Source organism: Montipora foliosa, chromosome 12 (assembly GCF_036669935.1).
Source record: "Montipora foliosa isolate CH-2021 chromosome 12, ASM3666993v2, whole genome shotgun sequence".
NCBI lineage: Eukaryota > Metazoa > Cnidaria > Anthozoa > Scleractinia > Acroporidae > Montipora > Montipora foliosa.
The window spans coordinates 16547743-16574176 of NC_090880.1; the positions used below are offsets into that span (position 1 = coordinate 16547743).

The following is a 26434-nucleotide window of genomic DNA, read 5'->3' on the forward strand; positions in this document are numbered from 1 at the left end:
CAGCTCTGAATTAAGCTGTTTTACGGGCCAGACTCATTCAAGCTACATTATGGCTCAGTACACGGATCGGAGGAAAGTCAAAACAGCCTCTCTAATCTCCGAGAAACAATCGAGTACGCTTTGCCTTCAAAGTTTGCACCCAAGGAAACGACTTGATTGAAACGCGCACCCAACTTTTCGGACATTTTTGTGGCAGAATTGTATTTTTCGTAAACATGGTCCACTCCTCTTCGCTCTTCCGTTTCCCTCTCATTATCCCGCATTCCATAGTAATATGCTCACGAAGCGGATTTATGTGGCGGCGACGGGTGCGTCAACAAACGTTCTTAAAATGCGCTATTATCAGTATTTCGGAATTATTTCGTATTGTTCACCTCGTACAATACTCACGGCGAAGACGATTGGTACGAACCAGGAGTCTTTCGTAAAAGATTCACTCTTGTAGATAAATGTTGTCATCTAAACCTTAATAGGGAGCTTAGGGCCCGTTTACATGGAAAGAGGATGATCCTAGCGCTGGGATCATCCTAGCACTAGGATCATCCGAGCGCGGTATGTTTTCAGCTTTCAGTTTACATGTGAAGGGTTGTATTTGGCCCCAGTGCTAGGATCATCCTACCGCTAGGATCATCCTATCTGAGAGGAGGGATGATCCTAGCGCTAGGAAGATCCTAGCACCATGTAAACTGCCTTCGTTCGGAAGTTCCTGGTACTAGGGACAAAAAAACAAACATGGCGGCGGCCGGGTGTTCACGGTATCCAGCTACCAAAGGTCGACAATTTCGTCTGGCGTTGCCACAGGACGATTCTAATGATTCTGATGACCGCCGACAATATTCAGGACCAGTTTTGTTTCACCACCCAAGCGAGAGACACAGTGGAAAGTAACGAGCAATCGATCGACAGCAATGTCGAAAACGCTGCGAATCGAAGGCATGCGAATTTATCCGAATACATCCGAATTACGTGTTTGTTGTTCTCGCCCGCCATCTTGGTTTCATTCTCCACTTCCACCTAGACAGAAATTTCTGCATGTAAACCAAACGAAAAGTTGTTTCGCCTTCTAGGATCTTCCTAGCGCTAGGATCTTCCTACATCCATGTAAACAGCCCCTTAAGCAAGAATGGCGGTTACGAGAACACCACACACATAATAATAGGTTTAATTAGCAAAAACAGTGATTGTGCACGCCATGCACGTGCGTTTAACATTTTGATACATACCTTTGCCGTTCTCGGTTGTTTACCATTTACCAAAAAACTTGACCCGGAAATTTCGGTTGGAGTGTAAATGATAAGCCTATTTTGGTCTTCCCAAACGGAAAATTTCCGGAGAAAACGGGATTTCTCGAAAGCTAGTCCAAGATTCCCAAACGGAAAACGTGTTTACTATTTGCATTCCTCGATGATTTTGCCTCCCTCCATCACACTCTCTCGGTAAACGTGAACGAATTTTGCAAATGGTACACGCCTATCCCAACTAAATTTCCCATTCGGGAGTTTTTTGCTTACCATTTGAACAAACCTACTACCAACCGGTTTCTGCTTGTAAGTGGTAAACAACCCTTGTCTTGACAACGACGTGAAATGATCAAACTTGAGGTTATGTGGAGGACGAGAGCACCTGACGATGAATTGTAAAGTTTCTCTCTAAATATCCACACCGCTCTCACCAATTTAAATCTTGTAATGTGTACTCACACTTTCCAAACCGAGTGACTTGGAGTAATCGCAAAATCGTTATAGCAACTGGAAATAATATTTTTAGACAACGTTCTCGTGCGGCCGTCGTCGTGGGCCTTGCTTAAGGTCCCTAATTTGAGCTATTTAGTGACGTCGTGTGTTAGAGTACAACAAAGAAATGTACCAAAATGCATGCCGCACGTGCGGAACGATTGTTTGTTTTTATTAATAACTACTTAATAACCGAGAGTGAGGTCGTTACAGCAAAATGACGGAGTCCCTGTTGTATTGACCGAGCGACAGCGAGGCCAATACAGCTAGGCCGAGGTTTGAGATTTTGCTATAACGACCGAATGGTTGAGGTCATTAAGTTGTTTGTGATATGGCTAACAGAACAGTTCTAAAGAAGACGAAACTAATTTGCATAATCCTTTATCGGCCGGTGGGCATTACGGGAGAATAATGCCCTAGCGCTTAGCTGCTCTTAGCCAATCAGAGCGCGCGTTATATCGGCCAGAAACAGTAGCCATTTAATAAACCTATTGTACTGACTTAACATTCGCCATTTTTAATACTCCCCATTCGTTTTATGGTACTGAAGCAGGCTCTTCAGTTACTCTGCTTTTTTTTTTTCTCAGTTATATCCCAAGTTAAAGCAGAGAGTCCAACCCCTGAGAGTGCCAAGTCCTCTGACGAATACGATGCTCAGTTACTTACCCCCAGTCCTGTGAAACCCAGTAAGCTTGCACGGTCAAACGTTGCAGTGATTACTGTGTACTATAAGGAACTGGCAGACGAAACATCTCATCAGCACAAGCGTCACAAGAAATCATCAGCTAAGAAAAAGAAAAGCTCCTTAGCAGTACAGGTAAGGAGTTTAGTTATGTTCACTGCTGTCTTTTAAGGTGTCACGCCACGCACCTTCCCTTTGTGGCAGAAACAGAAAACTTAAATAAACCAGAAGAGAAGAGGAATAGACCAAAAGGGTGTTGATTATAACAGCCTCGTTCACCTCCTGGATCTTTCATCTCCTCGTCTCTGCTGCGTAGTCAAAGGTTGCACCACAGGCAACCCAAGCTCACAACGCGATTTTGCAATGCATAACTAATAGGGAGCTTAAGGGCCCACTGACGTATTTTTTGGGGTGCGTTGCTAAGGATGTAATGGTTAAGTAATTTGAGAGAATTTGGCATCATTTTGGTCAGTTTCCAACTTTTGTAAGCCAGTGACCCTAAATATGACGTTATCATTCCACGCCCATGGTCACGTGACCAATAAAAGAAAACTCTAAATTTGTCTCCGTGCTACGCAATTTGGGTATTTAATCGATGGTTTGATAATTTGTATTCGTTTTTGCATCCAGCCAAGCATGGTTTTCTTTTTATTTTGAAAAATATTCTTTTTAAAGACATAAACGATACTGAAATACCCATAACTTTTTCAAAAAAGATGATTTTAAAAAATCAATGCTTAGCTATATTCTGTATTTGGGGATGAAACGTGCCATGTAAAAAAAAAATTAATTCAATTTAAAACCCCCGGAAATTTAGCTTTTTTCTCAAACCGGAAGTCAGTTCGTTTACGCATGCGCAGTTGATCTTAGAACAAGCGCGAGGAAGGGCGAGGAAAAATCTTCGATGGAAACAACAGTTTGTGCGGTGACTTTTGCTTTTGAGTGGGTTTTCTTGTCAGCTCATGGTATGATGACGTCAGTTACCGGAAGCAACATTTCACTTCCTTAGCAACGCGCGAAAAATCCGTCTGTGGGCCCTTAAGCAACGACAACGGCGACGGCAACGAGAACTTCATCTCAAAATATAAATTCGCGTTATTGTAATCGCTTCGTTAATATTTCGACTTTTTTAATATGGCGGGGGTGTGGTAGTTACTCAAAAATGACGCTGGTAGGAACGGCGCTCAATTTAGGGCAGAAAATGAAAATTTATCCTCAAGTAATGACGTTTTCCATAAAACCTAAAATTTGGCTATTTCACGTTGTAGTTTTGCCGACGACGGCAATGAAATGGACAAAAGTGAAAAACACACGTGCAGGGCGAACAAAGCTATTGTTTTTGCCTACTAAATATGCAAATTTGTGACGTTCTCGTTGCCGTCGCCGTTGTCGTTGCTTAAGTTCCCTATTATCTGTGATAAGAGAGTTCAATAGGTTAAAAAATAAGTTAAGTTGAAAAACTGAATGTTTTTTTCTTGCAGTTAACTTTCCCTTCTTCAAATATGTTGTTCACTTCTGTTTTGAGGAGGCAGTGTGGCCCAGTGGTTAGGGCGCTTGCCTTGAGATCCGGAGATGCCGGGTTCAAGACCAGCTCTGACCACTCGTTGAATTTGATCCTGGGAGTCCCTGGTCCAACTTCCCAGCCACACTTGTAAATAGCCAACTGGTATGCCTCCAGCCAGTTGGGATTCTTAATAGTTGTTGTTGTTCTGTTCTGTCGTTTCGTTGTGTTTCATTGGCCCTGAAAAGCCCCTATGGGGAGCGGTCAATTAAGTATGTATTGTATTGTATTTTGTGTCGATTCATAAACCATTGTCGACATAGTGAAATCAGTACTCGTTTATACCCTCTTAAGCGGGTATAAACGAATACTGATTTTACTGTAATGAGGTTTCTATTCACTACTTGCACAATCCCAAAATACACCTCTATTGCCCCCCAAGACTTTTGCATTTCCAATTTCTCCTGGGACATGAAAATGTCCCAAAAGAAGTCAAAAACAATGGCTATGTAGATTTTTGGGGGGTAGAAGAGGTGTATTATGGGATTTGTGCAAGTAGTGAATAAAAGCAAGGTCGACTCTATCCTCGCTTTTATCTTAAGGCCTGGTAGCTGAGTACAGAACTGTAAAATGGTCTCTTCAGACACGTGAGACTTTCTTTGTCCTATGAAAAGTGACAAAGTTTTTTTATCCGTTTCATTTGCTCGTTTTTTCTACTGTCTAATATGTTTTTTCTTGCTTCCTTGCGTCAACTGTAAGGAGCAAGGAATTTCTTACCAGTGTGCCTGTACCACAACAGAAAACGCATCGTTCAACAACAACGCCACGAAACAACAATATCATTGGCTAAAAGAGGAAAAATAATCGTGCTGCACGTGCGCCACGCATTTTAGCACATAAACGTGCGGTGCTCTGCACAACAACGACGTGAAATCACCAAATTTGAGGTTTTGACGACAACGCGAGCGCAAAAATTGGTACATTTCATTCTCTATTTTTACTCTAAAACCGTTTGTACCAATTTATTGTTACGAAATTTCGCCCACATTGTACGACGCGATCGAGATGGCCTAACCGCGAGAAACTTACGATAGTGCAAAGTTATATTTTGAGGTGACGTTTTCGTTGACGTCGCCGTCGTAAATCGTAAAGTCCATAGTACCTAATAGGGAGTTGAATTAACGACAACGGCACAGCAAAAGAATATCATTGGTTAAAAGAGGTTAAAATGGATGCGCTGCACGTGCAGCACGCGTTTTAGTACATTTCGTTGACGTACTCTACTAAACGACAACTTGAGCATACGACAATGAACCGTTCATTTTGACCTTTGCTTTAAAAGCGTTCGTACAAATACCGTTATATGATAGTTAGGCCGTTTTGTATAACGTGAACAAGATGAACTGATCTCTAGAATTCTTATGATTGCGCTGTTATATTGTGAAGTGGCGTTTTTGTTGTTTTTGCTTAGCCTCCCTACGAGCACGAGTGTGGAAACCTCGGGTCCTGACTTACATCTTTGCAGGTGGTATTAGCCAATATCAAAAATACCATAATACTCTTTGTTTGTCCCTCCAAGATTTCCGGTTTCTCTGACCATTATAAGTCCCAAGAGAAAATTTATGAGGGAAAATTTTGGAGGGACAAACAAAGACCATTATGGTATTTTTGATAGTGGCTAATAGACCACTTTCGATATATTAAAATTCAGCTCGATAGTGAGGCTTAGAGGACACAAGCAAAATAAATGAATAAACATTTTCATTCAGTTTCCTTTGTTTGTGTCCTCAAAGCCTCACTGCCAAGCTGAATATGCCTTTTTCGATGTATTAAAATTCAGCTTGAAAGAGAGGTTTAGAGGCCAAAGACAAAGGAAATGGATGATATGTAAATATTTTTCATATTCATTCCAACGTTTTTCTTTTGTTTTTGTCCTCACTGCCTCACTATCAAGCTGAATATTTGATATTTCGAAAATGGCCTATTCTAATGTATCGAAAGTGGTCTATTGGCCGAAGCGGAAAATACCATAATACTTATTGTTTGACCACCCAAATTTTGAATAAGCATAGTTTTTGTTTTCTCTAGGGACAATTGAACACGAGAAACCATGCTTATGCGAATTTGGGTGGACAAACAAAGAGTATTATGGTATTTTTGATATTGGCTAATTGGCCAAAGCGGAAAATATCATGCTACTTTTTGTTTGACCACCCAAATTTTGAATAAGCATAGTTTTTGTTTTCTCTAGGGAAAATTGTCCCAAGAGAAACACGGGAAATCATGCTTATGCCAATTTGGAAGAGTATTATGGTATATTTGATATTGGCTAATTGATTATTCTTTAAACCAGAGACACATGAAACCATGTCCGATTGTCAACCTGGTAGGAGTGTAAACCTATGGCTATGAGAGCGATGCTAATTTCCGTTTCGTGAACGTTAGTTGCCATTTTTGACAGTCGATGCCATTCTTAGTAACCAAGCCTTTTTATGAATTGTCAGGGTTAGCTTCATTTAAATACTTTAAATTTGCAATTTTTGGAGTGGTTATCTAGGAAGTGGAGTGGTTAAGTGCGTTTGCTCTTCAGCTATTAAATCGAGTTCGATACCGTTCATTAAACTTTTTCGAAGTGTTTTTTGGAAGTTTTTTTCAAAATTCGTTAAGTGACATACGCTGCTAATCTAGTCCTAGATTAAGCATTTTTTTTTGCACATTTGCAAACAACAAACTTAACAATGTGAAAATAGTTCTGAGTATTGTCCAAATGGCAACGACCATTTACGGAACGGAAATTTGCGACAGCGATCTTTTCTTTTTTGAATCACAGGTTTTGCCCACTGTGGACATTGACAGTTTCTCAGAAAGTGCATCGTATTCTTCAAGTGTGCCTCATATCAATGTGAGTCGAACTGAACAAAGCTGTAATAGTTTACCATACATGAAATGTAACATGTACCACTTTTATAAATGGTAGCTGATTTTATATTGAAAGTACATGATGAACAGTAATTGGAACTCCGAAATACTAGTCCCCGGAGGGATTTGATACTACAACCTTGCACGGTCAAGCTGGATGCCCTGACTACTGATCCATTAGAAAATTGCAATGAAAAAGAGTTATCTGCGGGCTTGGTGCAATTCTTACGATTCTGGCAATCAGCGAAAAATAGTCATCAAAAACTGATAGTTCACAGAGGGGCACAGGCGCTACTGAGCCCATGCTATCAGAATAAGTCAGTATGTCTGACCTTTACATTCTTTGTAAAATTTAATCTTATCTGGAATATTTGGCTGGAATTTTCAGAGACAGACGATTTCAACGCCGATTTCTTGGTCGATCAATTTGATAATGATGGACATAGAGCGAGTTTCAATCGAGTGTCGTAAAACCAAAGCCAGAGTAATTACTTTGACCAATCAAAAAGAACGGAGACAATCCAGTAAACCAATCAAAACTCGAGGTAATTACACTTAGCCGACACAAAGCGCGGGAAAGTGTGCACGCGCGAGCCACGATTGGTTTTGGTTTCACTTCTGGTTGATGGAAAAAGTGGCGCGACAACTTTGAACCAATCACTTAGTGAAGTAATTATAAGCCAAAGTAATTCGCTAATTAATTTCGACTCTCAATTGAAAACCGCTCTATGCTAATGAGGAAAAAATTGCAAACAGAGATTCCCCTATTCAAATCGATAGCTTTAGAGAACAGTGTATCTGTAAGCGAAGATCTGTGGGCTTTGCGCAGTTCTGTTTATTTTTGTAATCAGCGAGAAAATGGCGTTCAAAATTTGAAATTTTACTTTGTGGAAAAAGCTCGAATGAGCCCATGCCATCATCTTTAATAGGATACCGGGTTTGGATTTTCAGGAAAAAAACGCCGATTCCTTGGTCTATCAATTCAATAATGATGCACCTAATATGCAAATGAGGCAAAAATTTTGAACAAAGATCTTGACTATGCCAACAGTGAAACAATACTCGATCAGTGAAAACCAACAATAAACTTACGACATTGTGTTTTTTCTTCAGGATATTCCAGCTCCTCTTTCTAGGCCTGATGACTCTGAATACCAGGAATTTAGGAATTTCCTGGCAGTGACGGAGACTGGGCCCCAGGAAAAAGATGAACAACAGGTTTGTCGTCAAAAATGCCAATCTCCGGGTTGCTATTTGGTTCAGTTGCAAAGTAAAAAAGTAATTCAACTGACAAACCTGACGTTGCACTCATTTTACTCTCCCCCCCCCCCCCCCTCCCCCTCCACCTTTTAAAGCTACTGAAGCTACACTGAAAGGAAAGAAAACGATTCTTTGTGCGAAACAGTTACATTGGCGCGGTGGTGAGAGCACTCGCCTCCCACCAATGTGGCCTGCATGGCTTCGATTTCTTGACTCTGCGTCATATGTAGGTTGAGTTTGTTGGTTCTCTACTCTGCACTGAGATATTTTTCTCTGACTACCGTTAGTTCGGTTTTCCCCTCTCCTCAAAAAGCAACAGTTGACTTGATTTGTGTTAATTGTTAATTTCAGTTTACAGTGTCCCCAGTTAGTGCTCCAGCGCAAGAACGACTAAAATTCCTTTCCTTATTGGTTCAGGAAACAATTGGGCACAAAAATACATGCAAGAGAAACAATGAAGTGCGGTTTATAGACGAAGTGTAAAAGGGATCCTCGCATTTAACTGGACAATTGAAGCAACTGTCTCTTTTAGAAACCAAAAAAATTCAGGTGGCTCCAACGGGATTCGAACCTATGACCTCTGTGATGCCGGTGCAGTGCTCTATCAACTGAGCTATGAAGCCACCCATGCAGTTGGGAGCAGGTCAATTTGTTGGGCTCGTGTATTCCCGTGAAAGGACGTAACGAAAGGAGTGTATTTATTTGAAATGCGGGCTATAGACGAAAGAGAGAAATGATCCTCGCAGTTATCTGGATAATTTAAGCTTAGTTGGTAGAGCATTGCGCCGCCATTGCAGAGGTCATCTAGATAAGTGTGAGGATCATTTCACTCTTTCGTAAAAACAATGAAGCCTAATTCTAAACACAACAGAGCTGTGTCCTATGCTGATTAAATGTAATAAAAGGTTTCATATTGTCTTACGCTTTTGTGTCTTTTGTCTCAGGTTCCTCCAGAGGTGGAGGGTGATACCGATGACGATGATGATGAACAGCACAGGATACCCACTCCTCAGCATCCTCTTACATTGGAGGGCTTCAGTGGTTTGCCGGAGCAACCATACAGCGGCCCTCCCTTTCCGCCAGTTCATCCCCCAGTCTCTGTACAACAATCAGGCGGAGTTTTAGAGGCTGAGACTCGCCAAGTTGAAGCTCTGCAAGACAGGGCCTTGGAATGGTAAGATTTCCTTGACAACACGGTCAGCATTGATATTAGGGACCTTAGGATCTACGACGGCGACGACGACGTCGACGAAAACGTTATCTCAAAATATAACGTTGCTCTATCATACATTTTTCGCGATTATTCCAACTCGTTCACGTCCTACAATATGGGAGGAGTATCCTAGAAATATATTGGTTCGAGCGGTTTCAGAGTGAAAAGAGAGAGTGAAAGATTCTTTATTGCATGCTCGCGTTGTCGTCAAAACCTCAAATTTGGTGACCAGGGTTCGTACGCGTCTTGAAAACCCTTGAATTTTTAGAGTACATTTTCAAGGCCTTGAAAGTCCTTGAAAATCTCTGCTCTTCAATCCTGGTCCTTGAAAGTCCTTGAATTTTTTCTGACCCGCAGTTTTAATCTTTGAAAACTTCGGTAAAACTAATCAGCCACTTAAGTCATGTCATACAAACGCGACGAGCTGTGGGGTCGAAAATAGTTACCAGTGCCTTTGCATTATTTTGACCCATGTACGTTATGGAAAATGAGCAAGAATTGTACTGTCAGACCATTTCCATGGGTAAATTCTTCGACTTCCATAAAAAAGACGTCCTTTAAATTTCAAAATCTGGCCCTTGAAAGTCCTTGAAAAGCCCTTGAATTTTTGGTCTGAAAAAGTGTACGAACCCTGTGTCACGTCGTCGTTACGCAGAGGACTGCAAACATATTTTCTAAAATCCGTGCTGCACGTGCAGCACGATTATTTATGCTCTTTTAACCAATGATATCATTGTTTTGTGGCGTTAAATATAAAATATTGCTAGTGCTAATCACCCTTACTTGCAGTCGAGGACTGAATTGCGAAGGGCGCGGCTCACGACATCGGGCTGAAAGCATACAAAGGCGCCTCTGGCTGCCGCTATACAGCCCATGTTTTGATGTCGGAGCACAGCACCACAGCTAGATGTTAATTAGCTGTGAGTCGATTTTGATGAGGGACGAAAACCGGAGTACCCGGAGAAAAACCCTCGAGTCAGGTTGAGATCGACTGAAACTCAGCCCACATGCTGGCTGAGGCCAGAATTGAACCCCGGCTCGCAGTGGTGGGAGGCCCGATAGATAACCACTAAGCCACCCTGACGTTGTTGTTGAACGATGCGTTTTCTGTTGTGGTACAGGCACACTGGAAAGAAATTCCTTGCTCCTTACAGAAGTCGAACCCGTAACCTTCTGATTCCTGGTTTGGATTATGTACGGAGCTGCGGGAGATTCGCCGGAGCTTAGGCCTTTAATAATAAACGACAAAAAGGTTGAGACACTCACCCTTTTTTTACTAATGCTGAACATATTCACCCCCTTGATCTTTACATCTAACTCCCTCCCCCCTAAAAATGTTGTTGTTTTTATCTTCCAGACTAACCCTAACCCTACAGATAGACATGAATTTTTCACAATTGTAGTATTTCCAGTACAGTGTAGCAACTACTTTTGTCGCTCATCGTAGGTTCGTGTGACAATCTAGGACTGAAGTGGCGAATGTCAAAATTAGGTTTTACCGAGAAATACAATTACACTTCGTTCAATTTTGACAATTCACTACTTGCACAAATCCCATAATACACCTCTTTTGCCCCCCAAAAATCTGCATAGGCATTGTTTTCGACTTCGCTTGGGACATTTTCATGTCCCAGGAGAAATTGCAAACAATGGTTATGCAAAAGTTTTAGGGGGTAATAGAGGTGTATTATGGGATTGTGCGAGTAGTGAATAGGCCACTTCGGAAAATACCATAATACTCTTTGTTTGTCCCCCTTAAATTTGCATAAGCATTGTTGTTTTCTCTTGGGAACATAGACCGTCCCACGAGAAACTGGAAACAATGCTTATGCAAAATTTGGGCGGACAAACAAAGAGTATTATGGTATTTTTCTTAAGTAGCCTATGGTGCTCACACAGGCGGGATATTTGCCACACTTTATGTGACGAGTCGTCTACAAGAATAATTTTTGTATTTGACAACTTCTTATTTGTCACATAAAAATTGGCCAAATTTTTTCGTCTACACGAGCAAATAAAAATTGTACTTCGTTTGAGCGACTCAGAATACCTCTGACGAAGGGCTAACGCTCGAAAGGTCAGCTTATAAATCTTTCTGACGGTGATGAATTTGCCTTTAAAATTTGAGTGGAAGAACATCCGAACTATTGGAAGGTCCTTGTTTCGTCTCCTGTAATGGAGCTGTCGGATTTTTTCCGAGTATCCGTGGGTCATCATCGAAAAAAGGACATCTTCCAAATTTACTTCACTTGTACATTTAAAGGACGCGTGAATTTTTGTCGACAGGATTGAACAGGAACTCCTTGCACGTATTGTGAGTGAAATGAACCAACCTGTGCCTGACCCCACCACCCTCACAAGGCCGCAGGCGATCCTTGAGAGTAGCACTGCATCAGAGCCTGAAGATGAGGATGCTGACATGCTTGGTGAGTTCTTTTTGATACTGTTTCAATAGCTCTTTCAAGTACATTTAATGCAGCGCCGATCTAGAGTCTATCTTGACATTCAGAATTTTTGTATAGACAAGGGCTCTCTCGATAAGTTGTTTGCTGTCGCTCTGTCAATACGGCAAGGTCTCAGTTTGAGAAAGACTTCGCTTTCGGTTAATAAGTAAGTTAATAAGTTAATAAAAATACAAAATAAAAAAATACATACTTAATTGACCGCTCCCCAAAGGGGCTTTTCAGGGCCAATGAAACACAATCAACGAAACAACAGAACACAACAACTACAACTGTTAAGAATCCCAACTGGTCGGAGGCAAACCAGTTGGCTATTTACAAGTGCAGCTTGGAAGTTGAACCAGGGACTACCAGGAACAAATTCAACGAGTGGTCAGAGCGGGTCTTGAACCCGGGATCTCCGGATCTCAAGGCAAGCGCCCTAACCACTGGGCCACACTGCCTCAAGTAAATAATTATTACAGGGCGCAATCTCGTCCCCACCGTCCGCTTTTCCTTTTGGTCAGCACCAAGAACACGGAATCTGGCCACTTCCAAGGCAGGAAGTCCGCAAATCACGAACTTCCGGCTCGTCTACGCACGTTCAAAAAATTGAAACAACAGTGGTTGTCAACGGTTACAAAAATGAACCTTTACTATGACTGCGCATAAATTGGAAATGGCCAGAGTCGGTGTTCTTAGTGCTGAACAAAAGAAAAGAGGACTGTGGGGACGAGATTGTACAGAGCGGTCCTTATGATGCAAAATACTAAAAAGTGTTAACGTTTGAACGTTTTGGGTTTCTACTGGGATATATACCTCTTACTAACCGAGTTCGAGGTCCGTACTGTAACTTACGGACCGAGTTTTTTCCCGTTGATTTATGGCCCAAGCGCAAAGCGCGCGGGCCATAAATCAACCGGAAAAAACGAGGATCCGTAACTTACAGTACGGACCGAGAAAATGAGGTTAGTAAGATATTTATTATATCTCTGAGGTTACTGAACCGGCGCGCGGGCAAGGAAACTAGTCAAAGTGAAGCGGAAGGTTCAACTGCCACAAAGAATGCCGTGCCAAAATCCCAAAAACTAAATCTTCTTGGCTGTTAGGTTTGAAATAGTTGCTTGCAAGATTCAAACAGTTTTCAGTACAAGTTTATGCAACAGAAATGACATGAAAAACTCGCTAGATGATGTTTTGTTGAAATTTTAAATTTAGCGGGCTGTACAGAGGGCCGTACTGTAGAATACGGCCCGCTAATTTAGCCAATTACAGCGCGCGTACTATCTGAGAGATATAATAAATTACACAAAGATCTAAATACTGCACCTCGTAAAGTATTGGTGAATTTTATGATAGATGGCATGATCTGATGGGTTGGTAAAGACACTTTATTGTATTTTTATTCTCTGGCCCAGCTGCCACTATAGGACTTGGTGGGATTCAACTATTTGTTGATGCTGGGTTACCTGTGGATCGTGATCTTGTCACCAACTTAATTCGGGAAGTAATAGCAGAAAATGTTTCCACGGTACTCGGTCACCCAAAGCCCAGGGCCAGGCGGCTCTCCTCTAGGGTAAGTTGAATGTGATGTCCTTTAGCTGGTTCTGGCTTTTCCGTAGTCCTCTGCTGTTTTTTGTTTGGCACCTTGAAATGGTTCATCCATCCATACTGTATTTGGTGCACCTTGCTACCAATGGCTTCGCGTCTTGTATGCAATTAGGTGCGAAAGGAAGCCACTCTTAGAGTTATATTTTAAATTGAGGTGATTCGAAATGATGTTGTTTTCAAGATGAAGTGCGTCGTTAGAAAGGAAATTTTCTGAATACCTTGTTTCATCGACTTCGTTCAACAAACACAGCCACTATTTCAACACTTCTCGTTAAACGAGAAGCAACTTTTTATCGGGTTTAAAGGCACAAGGCGAAGCAAAGTGGATTTTTAGAATGGATGAAGTAGCTGCCTGAGTCCCAAAAATGATTTGTGTTTTCCTTCTTTTCTGTGATGGCTTTTTCCCAAGTGTAAATTCAATATCAACGCTCCCTTGTTTTTCAATCCCCCTTGGAGATCGCCTCTTATGGAACCATGGTTTGCTTACCGTCTTGCCTATCTCTGCTGTTTGTCTTCGTATCAAACCTCGCGGTAATACCTAGCAGAATAGGAATACAGTAAACACCCGCATATAAGAACGCTGATTTCAAGTTTCAGGCTGATCTTGTTCTTATTTAAGGGAGGCTTAGTAAGAAATGATCCTGAAAATGTTCTTAAAATGTTCTTAAAATTGGTCATTTCAGAAATACTTCAAGTTGTACATTACTAGAGGTTAACATACAATACTTTTCTGTGATAGATTTTAGAGTTTGGATATGAGTCACTTTACTGTTTCATCATTCTCATACCATTAGTTTTCTTTATATTAAGAACATGTTTTGTTTATCAGGCTGAATCAGTTCTTATTTACATGGTGCTATTTTGGCCAAATTTCAGCCTGATGTTCTTAATCCACTTGCTCTTATACGCGGGTGTCATGTTTACATGTTTTACGTGAATGCACAGTGTTAAAACTTGGTTTCCAACATCATTTTTAGCAATCTTTAAGGGAAGAAGTTCAGTCATCACGCACACCCTCTCCCAGGGAAACTCCCAATCCAACCCCTTCCCCTACCCCTGAGTACACATCTCCAGAATCCGAAGAGAGTGCCCACGAGTCAGCGGTGTTGGAAACTCCGGTGCCTACTCCCACTCCTTCAGTGACAAGCGAGGAACCAACTTCTTCTGAGAGCAAACAGGAAGAGATGGTGTTTGAACCAATCAGAAACGAGCAGGAGAAGCATGTGACGGAAGAGGAGGAGGAGGAAACTGGTGACCAGGTGCGTTCATTTCTACCGGAAATAGCATCTTTATGTGAGTGTGTTTTGGAAATGATCTTGCGGTTGCTTTGGGGCTGCATTACTACTTTGATTTTAGACGAAACTACACCACTTTGTAAACCGAAAACGGGTTCGATAAGGAATTGGTTCGAGCTTTTCAGTTACAAAGAGTTTCCTAAATAACGTTTCCAGAGGACTCAAAAAGGAATTTTAAGCCATGTTTTTTCTGTAACAAAAGAAAATACCAGTTATGTAAAATACCATGTGGATTTTTTTTAATCATATTCTTACACCCGGTATGGTAAAAACCTCACTTCACGTGCCGCTGTCTCCTCTCTAGGCATCTGAAGTAAACACGCCAGTTGCAACACCTATTTCAACACCACCTCCTGCACAGTCCCAACCGTCTAGTTTATCAACACCCGAGCCTTCTGTACAAGAGCCAGAGGTGTCTCTGGCCACAAATGTTTCCACTCCTACGCCGTCAGTTATTGTGAAAACTCCAACGCCGGAACCTGAACCTGAGCCAGAAGTCAGTGTGTAAGTATTTGTGTCTCTTCCATCTTCGTCCATAGGGCACCATTCCTTTTGGTAGGCACCAAAGGATAGCTTCCTCTGGTTAGTTTCTAACCAGAAAGTTAACAAAGAATCTTGGAGTTTCTGCTCTTAGTCACGAAGACGCACTGTAAAAGGGGGTAGCTTCACTCTCTGTTTTTGTTCGCATCCATTCAAGCACGACTGATTATCCAAGATGGCAAATCAACAAACAGCAACACGTGGATGGAGCCCCTAAAAGATATTTCCAAGGCCAGGAAAGTGACTGGGGACGACTGATAACATCTTTTAACATATTACGGGCACATAACCGTTAGCGGCATTTTTATTTCCACAAATTATCACGGAGATTTGTGTTCGTCCACAGTTGATTGACAAATCACCCGCGTATGCCTAAGGTACCAGGCCTTTTGCAGTGCGTCTTCGTGTTTAAACTCAGACTCAGAAATTTGAAATTATGGTTTGATTCATATAGTTAAAAATATGAACATTCACTGCGGTTGCGTGTAAGTCAGAACCAACCAGAAATCCTACAGAAAAATTCTTGGAAGACTGGTACGAGTGTGGCATTGTGGGATTGTTTTGGTCTGTGAGTGACTCTTATAAATCAAGGAAACAATACTGATCATATCCATTGCCTTTGTTGGCTGCCTGGCCTTTACGATTTGACCTTGGCTTTGGCCGTGAAGATTGACTGTTTTTGGAGAGCTTCAAGTCCCCCTTCTTTGTACAAAGGCTAGGTGTGGCCCTTGTTCAATAGGAAACTTATGTCGTTCCATGGTTTCCCCATTTATAAGGAGGGACCACAATCCTAGTTTTAACTAATTAATGATGTTGGGCCATCTTCAATCAATAACTTTGAAAATCTTTGGAGGCGATGCTCGATGCACAGAGATAATCCCAAATATTGAGACTGTAATAACAACATTTCAGTTCAGAAGGACCAAGTCAACTCAAGGAACCATCTGTCAGTCACAAGGAACTGACGCCACCTAAGCCTGCGCATCCATCGATCAGTAGTCCATCGAGCTTGTCATCCACCACCCTGGGTACAGCAACAATCACTACCACTGAAGAGGAAATATCTGAGGGAGAACTGATTCAGGTGAGTGTTTCACCCTCCCGTCCCTCTCCCTAGAAGTAATTAGCGATGTTTAGATTTCTAATAGGCCATTTTACAGTTGTTTGCTCAGTGACCTAGCCTATGAATGGCTGCGAGGCTGCCGGTGATCTTGTATTGATACAGACCTCACTGCTTTTATGATGTAAATTGTGTTGTTGTAGTTCTAATTCGTCTACATTAACAGTAGAAAAGCGCAAAGGTTTGTATCAAAGCAGGGTCACCGGCAGCCTCGCTTCCATTCTTAGAATTAGATGCAAGTTGATTTCGTTAAGCGTCATGAAGTGTCCCCCTGCTCTTCTCCCCAACTTCAACATCATTCGTGTCTCGGAATCCAAACAATTAACGTTACAAAGTGTCCTCCAAACTTCAGTCCTCCTGTAAAAAGAAACAGCTGCAATTTACTCCAACCTAAAACTAACGCCGACCTTTACCCTTGCCTTATTGTTGGAAACGGGTAGCAAATGCTTAGACTTAAGGGACACCTCGTGTAGGAGGTAGACTTTTTTTCCCTTATATTTTTTTACAACAATTGTATTTATTTCAACCAAAAGTGAATTAGATGAGAGTGTTGTTATGGTACGGGTGGGCTCCACAGCAGTCACAAATTTTTAGAATACCTGTTCCCGCGAAAATCAGTTGTCATGTCCCTAGGGAAAAAAACATGGCAGAACAGTCACGCGTGACATGGCTTCTTCTGATTGGTTTAAATTGGGGGCCCTTTGCTTGTTTCGCGCGCAAAGTGTATCTTAAAATAAATCCATTTGTGACTGTGCTTGGGCAAGATTACAAAGTGATAGATCAACAATCTTATCGAATTCACTCTTGTTTCAACACAAAGAGCATTACCTACAATTCCTTATTTTACTTACACGACTGTACTTACACAGAAGATCATGATCTTGAAGGGTTTCACTCTGGTTCAGAGCTGGAGTTTTTTTAGTTTAAAAATTCGTTTATTTGGATGTACCGTAGCTCGTGCATTTTCGCGCGCATGCAGCTTCAATCCTATTTTTGTCCATATTTGGGCATAAAATTGGTGTCCTAAAATCCGCAGCTTTGTTCCAAGGAAAAACGTTGCAAGTTACACGCTTCAAGGTCATGACTTACATTATTGGCAAAAAGATACATGAAAACTGTTAAACATTTGTTAACGTACAAAAGCAACTTCGTTCCCAGGACCTCTTCCTTGACGTCTGCCCAGAAGCCAAGGGAGAGGTCCTGGGAACGAGGTTGGAATGTGAAGCTTGTGTCATCAGCTTACCTAATATTTTTTCTGAATTTGAAAGTACCAGAGACATCAGAACCCTAAGAAGAACTTTGTCTTTTGTCATTTTGCAGCCATATGCGCACACTGGAATATACAGTGAAGGTGAATTTGCCGTATCTCCAACTGTTGTTCAACTGGCGGCCGAGCGAAACCTGCCCATTGGAGGAGACTGGGACACAACTGTCTTAGGAAGAGACCAAGGTGAGTAATTTGTTGCCTTCTTCATAATGTAGCGGTTTTCATGTTACATATCGAAAGTAATTACACAATTGTCGTCACAATCTCTCCTCCTTCGGGAGAAAAGATTGCATGACGAGCTAAAAGGATGCCTTTGAAGGAGCTGCTTATCTTAAATTGAAACTCCCCGCCTCTTTTAAACCAATGAAACCGTGAATTTTGCGCACGCATTTTCTTGCGCTTTGAAAAAGTTGTAAAACATGCTTCATGTTCTTCTGATGGTTTCGTTGCACCGTTTACGCTTGTTTCTATCGGTCAGAAAAATCCCTTCCCGTGTGCAATGTACCACAGTAAGCCCATACGATAAAGGAGGGACGCAGTCGGCCCAGTGATTGGGGCTTAAGACACACTCTTTGAATTTGTTCGGCTGAAGTTTGCCTCCGGCCAGTTGGGATTTTCCATTGGCCCTGAAAATATCTCGTCAGTTACGCACTCTAACCAAAAGCAGGTTTAAATTTTAACAAGCAGACAAGTGCAAGTAGTTTTTCAGTCTAAAATCGGGTTCGAAAAGCAATTGTTTAGTAAAATCCGGCTGAATTTTCACTCATGAAAACCTGATCGTTATTGACATATTGACATAAACAATCTGCTTAACTGATGCGTTGTGCTGGTGTGGCTGATAAACAAACTCCTGCTGCGTTCGTTGTGCAGCTTATGAATGAACAACAGTCGATGGGAACTTGAGAAGATCCCCGGAACAGATCACAGGCGAGGCTTCTTTAGTTTTTTTTATAATAACGAATTTTTTAAATGCATCACGTATTCGGCTATAATTTTCTGAAAACTATATTTTCCAAATCTTACGAGTGCATCTGTACTGTCATAAAGCACGCGGTTTTAACCATTCAGAGGGCGCGTTATATCATGTGGCAATTTCTCCCGCCATACTGCTAGGATAAATAAATCTCTTTATTATTCCACTATTACGCCATTTTACCATATTTGATCAAGAGAACGCGCAAAATATGAGACGGTATTACACTGAAGTGTCCCGGTTTGACCCGTTGAGAACAGAGCAAATACGGACGGAACGGGAGTTTTCAATGAACGAAATTCTTTACAACACGATACAAAGCCCGAGAATTTAACTTGTCATCGTTTGTCACTTGTCATTTCGTTTTTTCATACAATCAAATAAAGGACATTTGGCTGGCTTTCTGTGTTGTTTACATCGTTCCCAAGCGCCCAGAGGGACAGATGATGCATTTTTTTAGAAACACTCTTACCAAATAAAATTGAAGCAAAATAACACCTTTTTGTATAGTGGAATAATAAATCTCTTATTCGATGGTTTAACATATAATACGCGCGGACATTCTGCTCATTGCTCGTAAAAATACTACGCAACTCAAAATATCCGCGCGTATTATATGTTAAACCATCGAATAAGATGTATTTATTTCATTCAGATAACATCTTTTCCAGTAGAACTGTATTCTACTTTTGAAAGAATTTTCGCTTTCCAGAGCAGTTTGTGACGTCAAATCAATCGATCCATGCTTCTCATCGGTACAAACGACTTGTGGTCTGGTCAATTCTTTCTTTTTTTTTCCCACCAAAACTGAAAAAAAAAAAGCTGAACGAAAAACATATATTAGGTGAGGGTCACTTTAAGGCATGGAATACGATGTTTTTGGAGGTTTCACATCTAGTTTCCGTCAAGGAAGAACTAAAATTTTCCTTTTTTCTTAGACAGTCGCAATGAACTCGTGAAAGACGCTGTCAGGGGCATATTACATCAAGGGGATAGACGAAAAAGCCATGACCACGGTAACCGAAATCACAATAGCAGTAGTGATTCGCCTCACCAGGTTAGCCTGGCCAGTACTCTGCGAGACACTGAAAGCATCAAAGAGGTAATATTATTAGCATAAATAAGAATATTAAAACAACAGGCTACGAGTAGCCTTTACCCTGCCTATTTCCGGTTCAAAGTCCACTAACGTCGTTTCGAGAATTACATACCTCTGGTTGATTAGTAAACAGAAAATGCGCTACTACTACTACTACTACTACTACTACTACTACTACTACTACTACTACTACTACTACTACTACTACTACTACTACTACTACTACCACTACCACTACCACCTTTATTTAATCACAATATCACTTTCACGGGAGTGATGTTCCAATGAGTCGTGAGTTTAAAATATATTACATGACAGGAGCCCATCAGGAACCTTCCTCTCCCCTTTTACCTTGTGGATCGGGCTTTTTCATAGACCTATTTATTTTTGGGAACACTTTCCCGTGAAACAGCGTTTCCTTGGTTACGGTTAGCCAATCAGTGCTGTCAATTACGCATTTACAATTTCGCATAAATTAGCTCTGGCTGAAACATGGCGGACAGACGGGAATTGGAAAGCTCTAATTCAGAGGTAGAAAGTAGCGAATGAGATACCGATAAATGGTATTCAGGTGACGACTGTAAGAGTAATGATGAATCTTAGATAGAAAGTAGCGAAGAAAGTGATGTACAGAAAGAAGCGACTAATCCGAAGGATTCTCGTCCGAAGAAACGAAGCGCGGGCACGGCTAAAAAGGACCCGGAAAGCGAACCAAACAGCCTCAAACTCTCTGAAGGAAGATAAAATGGAGAAATTGGCATCATGGGCTTTCTCAAGAGGACAAGTTACTAGAGTTGAGGAATCCATCTATTTTCTTTCTCTGGGTTTGAGCTTTCCGATTCCTGTCTGTCCGCTATGTTTCAGCCAAAGTTAATTTATCCGCATTTGCACTGATTGTCTAACCGTAACCAGGTAAACGCTGTTTCCCGGGAAAATGTTTCTAAACATAACTAGAGCTGTCAAGAATTCAATTCGGAGGAAGGCTCCTGACACGAGAATTAATCAATACAGTACTATTTATAGCGGTATTTCTTGTTTACAGACATTCACGTCACATTTTTTTTGATATTCAAATTTGCCAACCACGGAACAAAAGAAGTCATTGTTTTAACAGCCAGTTAGGTTCTGGTTGGCATATTAATAAACTTCGCTATAATATACTATATTCGTATTCTCGGTATTGGACTGGAGCTAGCTTGCAATGGAGGCTAATGCGGGGGAATCTTTTCAAATGCAAATACTTTTTAATATATTCCCCCGCATTAGCCTCCATTGCAAGCTAGTTCCAGTCCAATACTGAGAATACGAATATGGTCTATTACAAGAGGAAATAACAAAAATGTTGCTTAAAGTGACTACTCTATACAGAACGTTGTATATAATAACTCCAAGACTAAAAATAAAAATTATAATGATGCCGCTGAAATTTTCACTGTGTAACAAGTATGCTGCGAAAAAATTCAGACATTCCTGAAGACTTCCCTTGCCTCTACAGGGAGTTTTTTTTCCAGAGGACCGATCCTCTGTACTGAAGGCTATGTTTTCCTATCTCTAAAAGAGGTTTAGGAATATACAGGTTGAGTGATGAATTTCTTAGGTTGCGAGAGTTAACGTCTGAAACTTCTTAAATTTATTTCTTAAACAAGAGGGGGAAAGATGACGAGTTATTTTGTTAATCAAAATTGCAAGTTGCCGCGTTGTCGTATCTTCTAGTATTTTCTTTCCCAGTTTATCCAATCTATGGTAAAGTTTTTGGAAATTTTCTACCATTCGGCTATTCATAGACTTACAAATTAACGCAGGGAACATTTATCCATAATTTGTGGGCCTTTTTGATAAAACAATTATCCCACTTGCGCTTGTTGCATATGAAATGATTATAGCTAACTCGGCGCTGCGGGCAGGTTGGCTATCTATCATCTCATATCCAACGCGCGCTCGTGGACTAATTGTTAATTATTCTTGGAATCGACAGGTTCGGAGTGAAACATATAGTTTTCTTACTTGAAATTATAGATCCTAGCTCTTTTTGCCATCTTGGTAATAATTTCAAATCTAACGTTATCGATTCAGCAGCTTGGATTAGCATATCCAACAAACAAACAAAAAAATGGTGAATTCAGGGAAACGGTGGAACCTACAGTCTGAAGAATCTGTATGGTATCAGATTATTCCGACTTGACTTGTAAGTCGATCGCGCGCGCAGTGTGTGATTTTTGAACGCGTGGTAGCTTTGCACACAAACAAAAACAAGATGGCTGGTCGATTTTCTTCTTTTTATTACGATTTATTATTTTGGGTTTTTATGACAACGGAATTAGTGAACCAGGTTTCGCTTCGCTCATTTTTACCATCGCAGCATTCAGGTCCTAACAATGTCCTCGATCTTCCTTATTTCGGATACCACAAAAGGCCCTACAAAAGAAACCTGATCCGACATTTGCTCTTACTACATAATTAGGACGTCCAGTGGTACAGGATGTGGAAGGGCTTTCCCCGAGGAAAAACGGGTGGGAGGGAACTTCTTCCTCCTGTTTACCTCATGGGGTTGGTACGGCTACACGTATGCAAGGTGCGTGTGTTTCTGGAGCTCCATATTTCAATTCTTTGTTGATAGCCAACCAGTTTTCTCCTATCAGTTGGTGTTTTTAACCTTGTTTTGTTTCATTTTCATTGCTTTTTTTCAGATTTAAGTTAAGCGCCCGTGAGGTAACTTCGTATCCAAGTGCACTCCTCTTGAATCTAATCAGTCTTAATTTCATCGAAGTGCTTCCTCAGAATGCCCTTCTTCCACAGAGAATTTCACCTTGCTGTACTTTGTGTGAATTCTTCCCTTCAGAATCTTTAATTGGAGTGACTGTGAAATAGCTTTATAGCGAAGTTCACTGTTACTATACGAATATACTCGATATGAAATGTTTTTGAGCTAACTGTTCTGCTCTTCCAGGATTCTATCACTGATGACAGAGAACCGGGCGAAATCAAACTTCGAGATCCAATGGCTGTATTGCTCAGTCGTATCCAGAATTACAGGCCTCCAGCAGACAGCAGTGGCAGTGAAGCAAACGAGACAATAGGGCCTCTGCGAATGCGTAATGACGGTGAAGGAAAAAACGACGAAAGAGAACCGGGTGAAATAGGTACCAAGATATTCTTATCGTCTGTTAAGTTCTTGTACAACTTGTACAACTGGTATGATATCACCCAAATCTCCATATCTCCAGACTGTCATTGTCTTTGATCCAAAACAGCAATTAGGGAACCGTAAATCTGGTCTGTTTCTTCCTTCGTTTCTTTTTTTGTTACCGGTTATGCGCTTCGCTAAAGAAGCGTCCCTCTCAAATAAGCCCTCATCCGTCAAACATGCTTGAAATAAATAAGCCCCCGGGGGGCTTAATAGAGGATTTACGGTAGCCTTATTTAATTTTAGACAAAGCATCGTCCTTTTCTTTTCTATCCTTGTTTCAAAGATTGGAATCATCTGCTGTTATGATGTATAAATCTTTACATGAGATGACCCCTGAGTATCTGAGTCATAGATTTGTGTTTCGAAACGACATAACATCATATCGATTAAGGAATACTAAAAATAAACTGGCTCTTCCGCAGCCCCGCACCAATTATTTGAAGAAGAGTTTCTCTTACAGCAAAGCCAGGTTGTGGAATAGCCTATTCTTGGGTTTCACATGACGTCACGGCCGCCATGTTGGTGTCCCCAAACAATAAAATGGTGGCCATGTTGGTGTCCCGATCCAATCCTCCGGGAATTGAAAGCTATTAGTATGCTAACGTCTTCTTTTGTTTTCGTTGAAAAACATGGCTGTTGATCTCGTGAGTGAAACCCAAGAATTCAGTGATCTTCGTGCAGCAACGTCTTTACATGATTTTAAACTTAAACTACGTCACCACATTTTTGAATGACTTTTTAACACGGCATCCTTGTAAAGCAGCTTTTAGTATCTAGTATTTTAGGTTACTTAGTTTAGTTAGGGATACTTAGTTAATCTAAAATTATTTTATAATGTTTGCTGAAGGATTTACCATGTATAAATAGTTACCATTACCATTCCTTTCAGTGGCAGGGAAACTCTCGCCGGGGGAGGTGGTAGTGTGGGAACCTTCGGGTATTTCGAGGAATCAGCCACCACCCCTTCTGGGAAAACCTTCATTGGGCGATGATTCCAAAGATTCAAAAATGGATAAAGTTACTACCATTGCTAAACCTGATGCAAAGTTTTCCGACGAAGACCGGAGTCACGACGATCGTTCTCTCCACGCATCGGATTTGTTACCAAGAGCCCTCGGTTCAGACTCATCCTCTCCCATGGCAGGCACAACGGCACAAAGGCAGCAACAGCGTGCAAAAGTGACGATAATTTCCGTTGAAAATAAGGATGGGCAAACTTCAGAGACAAGTTCACAGAAAACATACTCCGTTGAAAGGCCCACAGAAGGCGCTTATACCCCGGCTCCTGATTTTAAAGAGAAAGTTAACACAGATCATCCTCCAAGCGAGTTGATCCTCAAGGAAAGAAAACTAAAGGTAGTTGAAGGTGCCAAAAAGGAGTCTGACGCTCAGCAGATGCCAGCTAAAATCCAAGTCACTTTGCCATCCGCTGATAACAGTGCCTACGAAGAAAGCGTAATCGCAAGTGATGCGCAGCTTTCTGTTGATCAGGATACTTTTGGTGACGTGTCATCAATCTCTGGAGGAGATTTTTGACTTTTTCACTCGCAGTGAAGTTTATTTGTAATAAAAGTGTGTTCTCTGGAAATATCAAAGTTAGTCCAAGCGTCTCTTGAATAATATTAAAGAAACGGTCTCTGGTCGTTCTCCGTGACAACTGTCTTTGTTTGTGCTTATTGTCATGCACAATGTTGGACAAATATATATATCGTTTAATCCACTCTTTGCAGTTAGAACTATGTATAAACTGAATTATCAAGCGGTATCATTTACAAAACTATTTAAAATAATTAAGGTATACTAATGTAAAATCTACATAATAATTAATCTAGAAATCTAAAAGTTATAAAATCATTAGCTCTCTTGGTTCTTGCCTCCTGGAGAACGGACTTTTCACTCCCAGATCTAAGATTGTAAGGAACATTATAAACATTAGCCTGAGGGCGGAGTTTCCACGTCGCAATGAACTTCCTACTTAATGTTTCTCGCCTGACTTCTAGACTTGGAAGGCCGGATATGGTCAGGACTTCCTTATAACCAACACCCGGGAGTATTACCTTAAGGGGTCTCCTTTGTATAGATTCTAATTTAAATGACAAATATTCAGGGATGTCTTGCCAAGCAGCCACGGCATATTCCAAAATGGATCTGACACAGCACTTATAAATATTTAAAATATTGCTATTCGCTACACCAGCTCTTTTAAGCACTCTTAGGGTATATAAACGTTTGGCGGCCTTACAATAAATATAGTTTATGTGGTCATTCCATTTAAGATCGTCTCTGATTTTAACACCAAGTAATTTAAAAGATGAGACACGTTCGAGCTGGTGATTTCCAATACAAATAGCTGGAATTACAGAGTTCGGGTACTCCATAAAATTTATCAGCATTTCATTACACTTCCGAGGGTTTAGCTTCATCTTATGGGCAGTACAAAATGAATGTACAAAATAGCAACTCCTCTTGCCACCGTCTTACCACAGAGACCACTTTTTTGCGTTTGAAAGTTGTCCTAAACGGCCAGAAAGCTTGAGAAACTTGCAAGAGAAGTAAATTTATGACTTCCTACGTAGGAAGACCGAACAAACAAACAATTGCAGAAAATGTCAGTCGTGGTGATTTCGCCTCCAAAATTACATAATAGTCTACATACCTTTTCCGACTTTGATTTGATTTGTTCGTTTGTTCTCAATAACGCCTTAAAAGATTTTTGTTGTCTTAAAAGCCGTCAACATCCCCGCACGTGAGCATGTGTTTGCTCACCTTTTCGTTAAAGCCTTCTCGTCGTTGTTATGCAAAGCTGTTATATAACATAACAAAAGTAAAGCGCGCCTCCTGATCGGTCAGTTACCCATTTACCTTTGGCCCATGGGTGAATGCTTATGACGAAAACACTGACGCGTTCGCCGGGAAAAAACAATGCTTTTTCCTCGAACTACAACACTAATCGACCAGTCCACCACAAAACAGGTAAAAATGTCTGCGCAGCTTTTTGCAAAAAAAAGCTTAGAAATGTGATGTCTTAACCCGTCAGCGAGTATTTTACTCGAACCACCGGCAAAGCGTTTTGTAAGCTAAGTGAAAGCGAGCTCCATGATTTAATGAGCGAGAGGCATTCCAAGGAGACCAAGGACTGATGTCACAAGATGTTTTGGTTACGTTATAAAAAAAAATTGTGAACGGTTCAGCGTGTACCATCGAGTTATAGTTGCACTTGGGAGATTTGCTAAGCACTCAAGAAGCTAGAGTCCAACCTCCCGCATGCAACTATAACTCGCCAATACGCGCTAACCATTTACTATTTTACTAAAATGCGTGCAGCACGATTAGTTGTCTTTCTCAACCAATGATATTGTATTTATGAAACCGGGAACGGCAAGAAACTTATAGATCATACTTTTGTGATTTCATTTCTCATCTAAACAAGACGCTTCTATAAGCGTGTACTTGGAATACCATGTGGCGCATACATGATGCTAAAGTTCATTTTTTTCGATCCACACACTTTTTTGGAGAAAATTGTTGAGCAAATTTGATTTAAAATTATTAAAATTACAGTCGAACTTTCCCTCCACTAACGGACACCTCCC

At 41.0% G+C, this 26434-nt stretch overlaps 1 protein-coding gene across 3 annotated transcripts in view; it reads left to right on the plus strand.

Annotated features, from left to right (window-relative positions):
- Positions 1 to 24436, plus strand: part of LOC137978724 (TALPID3 protein-like) — a 77743-nt gene extending 53307 nt beyond the window's left edge. For all 3 annotated transcript variants that reach the window (XM_068825754.1, XM_068825755.1, XM_068825756.1), the window contains 13 exons: positions 2321 to 2550; positions 6747 to 6818; positions 7949 to 8053; positions 9040 to 9269; positions 11595 to 11734; positions 13168 to 13325; positions 14338 to 14619; positions 14960 to 15159; positions 16108 to 16279; positions 17636 to 17765; positions 19494 to 19657; positions 22602 to 22794; positions 23731 to 24436. In XM_068825754.1, the coding sequence (XP_068681855.1) occupies positions 2321 to 2550; positions 6747 to 6818; positions 7949 to 8053; positions 9040 to 9269; positions 11595 to 11734; positions 13168 to 13325; positions 14338 to 14619; positions 14960 to 15159; positions 16108 to 16279; positions 17636 to 17765; positions 19494 to 19657; positions 22602 to 22794; positions 23731 to 24377 (2723 nt within the window). In that variant the 3' untranslated portion in view covers positions 24378 to 24436. The remainder of the gene's footprint in view (positions 1 to 2320; positions 2551 to 6746; positions 6819 to 7948; positions 8054 to 9039; positions 9270 to 11594; positions 11735 to 13167; positions 13326 to 14337; positions 14620 to 14959; positions 15160 to 16107; positions 16280 to 17635; positions 17766 to 19493; positions 19658 to 22601; positions 22795 to 23730) is intronic.
- The last annotated feature ends 1998 nt before the right edge of the window (positions 24437 to 26434 follow it).